The sequence below is a fragment of the Anticarsia gemmatalis genome, chromosome W (genome assembly GCF_050436995.1).
Source record: "Anticarsia gemmatalis isolate Benzon Research Colony breed Stoneville strain chromosome W, ilAntGemm2 primary, whole genome shotgun sequence".
NCBI classification, from domain to species: Eukaryota; Metazoa; Arthropoda; class Insecta; order Lepidoptera; family Erebidae; genus Anticarsia; species Anticarsia gemmatalis.
This window is the reverse complement of record NC_134775.1, coordinates 9,026,207-9,029,104: the sequence shown is the minus strand read 5'-3', so window position 1 is coordinate 9,029,104 and position 2,898 is coordinate 9,026,207. Positions and strand designations below refer to the sequence as shown.

Sequence of the window (2,898 nt, the reverse complement as noted above, 5' to 3'; positions counted from 1 at the left end):
CATATTTAAACAATATAACTCTAAACAGTAGGGTTAAGCAGAACACTTTACACTGTATTTCACATTTACACACTTTTGCTATAAATTTTTACCTTTTATTTATACGACATGATGGCGCGGTTGCGCCTGCTGTGGCGCCATTGAAATTGATGCAGTACTATGCCATATTGCCATTTCCTTTTGAAACATTTTGCTAGCACCTTGTTTACATTTCTTGTATAATATATATGCCACACAGATGATAACCAATGCTACTATGACCATGGCTATCGTACTATACTTTTCTAAAGTTTGTTCAAATTGCGAAGTGGTTGCACCATTCGCTCCATTTTGGGCAATAATTACTTCTTCCGATTTCCTTTCTACGCTGTACGATTTACCCATATTTATAATTTTCAAAAAAAATACAATTATTACTGTATGTTACTGCTACTATCTCTAGTTTCCTAATGCGAGTGAACGTCTTGTGGATTGCCAAATATAAGATAAATTGATTGTTACAATATTAATTATACGAATACCTAAATATAATGTAATGATGCAATATCCGCTCTGTACATTTTCCGCTTACTCATTCATTTGTAGTAACACCTTTGTACTCATATAATTAGAACAATAGTGATACCTGCACTGCACAATTTATATACTAGCTAGTCAACCAGGGCTTGCCTGCTGATATTTTATAAATATAATAACTTAATTATTTTTACATATCTCGAAATCTAACTAGAACTCTAACTGCTCTACCAGAACTTGTGAACTTTGTTTGGGTCCGGCCATTACGCTCTCATTCCACGACGCCCTCGGCCAGGACGCTCTCGAATATAAAAAAAACTGTTGGTCCACCACGCTCTCGGCCAGCACGCTCTCACTTTTTATGTTTTTTGGTAGGACACTTGAGTAAGTACAGTTTAGAACAAAATTGTAAAGAAGTTTTAAGAGTGTGTAGTAAGTAATAAAATCCTACTACTATTATAAAGGCGAAAGTTTGTAAGTATGGATGTATGGATGTTTGTTACTCTTTCACGTAAAAACTACTGAATGGATTATGATGAAATTTGGTATGTAGATAGCTGGAGTCCTGGAATAACACATAGGCTACTTTTTATCCCGAAATTCCTACGGGATCGGGAATTACGCGGGTGAAACCGCGGGGCGCAGCTAGTAATAAATAAAACCGTCTTTTTTTCTGATTGTATAAATATTTATTTTTTTGGCACACAGCAGACAGGATAATTATAAATTCTAATAATAACAAAACTATACGAGCGTGCAAAATCATCAAATAAAAACAAACTAATGACTTTTTAAAAATCACAGTTTTTGCTCATTATATACATAACGGATAATTTCTAATATTAAAAACTAAGTAATTGACTTTTTAAAAATCACAGTGTTTGCTTATTATATACGTAATGGATAATTTCTAATACAAAAACTAAGTAATTGACTTTTTTAAAATCACAGTATTTGCTTATTATATACGTAATGGATAATTTCTAATACAAAAACTAAGTAATTGACTTTTTTAAAATCACAGTATTTGCTTATTATATACGTAATGGATAATTTCTAATAGAAAAACTAAGTAATTGACTTTTTTTTAATCACAGTATTTGCTTAATAACAGATAATCTCTAATAATTATATAAAATTAACAATTAAAAAATTAAATAAACAAAATCCACAAATTAAAACTCTTATTGAAAACAGAATTACTATTTTTTCTTAATTATAACGTAAGTACGGATGTCTTCTAAAAATGAAATCATATTTATCTTTCCTTTTTTGTATTCTTCCGTCAGTCTGGCAATAGCTTTATCATTATTTCTACTCTGTTTGCTCCTTTTGATTATAGATTGTTTCTTGATTCTCAATCTGTTGAAAATATATATATACTCGTACATGAAATTGCATTATGAAATCCGAAATAAATATAAAATATTCTAGAAGTTTTTAATGAATAGATAGGTACCTCTCTTGTGCAGTGTCGTAGGTGGAAATGTCCAGTTCTATCATGTCCAAAAACGCCAACAAAGAGGGGTTTTTACCGAGGAACGCTTGAAGTCTTTGGTTCCAGGCCTCTACTAAATTCGTGGTTCGGTGACGTTCCTGGTAACAACACCACTTTTCTATCATTCCTTGAGGTTCTAGCCACTGTGTAACGAAATAATCATTGAATTCGGTGACTAGTGGATCTGGGTAACTGAAATCGAATTTTCTATTGTTATTAAATGAATTAAAGCTTATAAGTTTTAAGACCTCATTAATAGTTTAGTGATTTAATTATTATTTATGTGTAAAATTTTAAATAAAAACGTAAGTTTACCTGTTTCCCATAACAGCCAACCAGCCGTCTTCAATTTCATCTTTAGGTAGAAAAGCTAAACTGATACACAGTTTTACATATTGTGCTGTTTCTTTATGGTCCATTAATTTCAAAGATTGTGCTTTTCTGTATATACTTCTTTGAAAATGTACAAAACATCCATGAATAGTTGTTTCAGGAAATACTTCGTTTATTGCAATCATTGCTGACATCTCAAAATCCAATGTGAATTTTATTGGTTGAAAGTCCGGCAGAGCTTCCTTTATTTTGCTGAGCATTGTTTTATACGTAACCTTCTCTTTATTTATAAGCAGTGCATAAAACATGGGGACAATATTGGTTTCATCTGCATTATCCTCGTCTCCGACATCTCCATGAATTGTAAATATTTGAATGAATGGCATGGGGCAGCAATCGAATGTGCCATCGCAAAAATAGTTACGCACATTTCTTATTTCGCTCAAAGCCTTCCCAGAAGCAAATACGATGATCCTCTCGTCTTTGTGATGGTAGTCAAATAAAACATATTTTTTCAAATTTTTCCGGGATGATGACATCTGATGGCTTGT

General features: G+C 32.1%; 1 protein-coding gene across 1 annotated transcript; it reads right to left on the bottom strand.

The window, feature by feature from the left end:
* Positions 1–1,718: 1,718 nt before the first annotated feature.
* Positions 1,719–2,610, bottom strand: LOC142985927 (uncharacterized). The gene is made up of 3 exons (XM_076134168.1): positions 2,330–2,610; positions 1,976–2,206; positions 1,719–1,878 (listed from the first exon to the last, which is right to left on the bottom strand). The coding sequence occupies exons 1-3, from the start codon at positions 2,605–2,607 to the stop codon at positions 1,719–1,721; spliced, it is 669 nt and encodes a 222-aa protein (XP_075990283.1). The 5' UTR covers positions 2,608–2,610.
* Positions 2,611–2,898: the final 288 nt, after the last annotated feature.

What these genes read in the sequence shown, in the direction of transcription:
- LOC142985927 (XM_076134168.1), bottom strand. Translation starts at nt 2,607, where the DNA reads ATGCTCAGCAAAATAAAGGAAGCTCTGCCGGACTTTCAACCAATAAAA. An exon ending in TTGGCTGTTATGGGAAACAG is followed by an intron (nt 2,207 to 2,329) that starts GTAAACTTACGT and finishes ATTCGATTTCAG; the next exon opens with TTACCCAGATCCACTAGTCA. An exon ending in TACGACACTGCACAAGAGAG is followed by an intron (nt 1,879 to 1,975) that starts GTACCTATCTAT and finishes TATTTTCAACAG; the next exon opens with ATTGAGAATCAAGAAACAAT.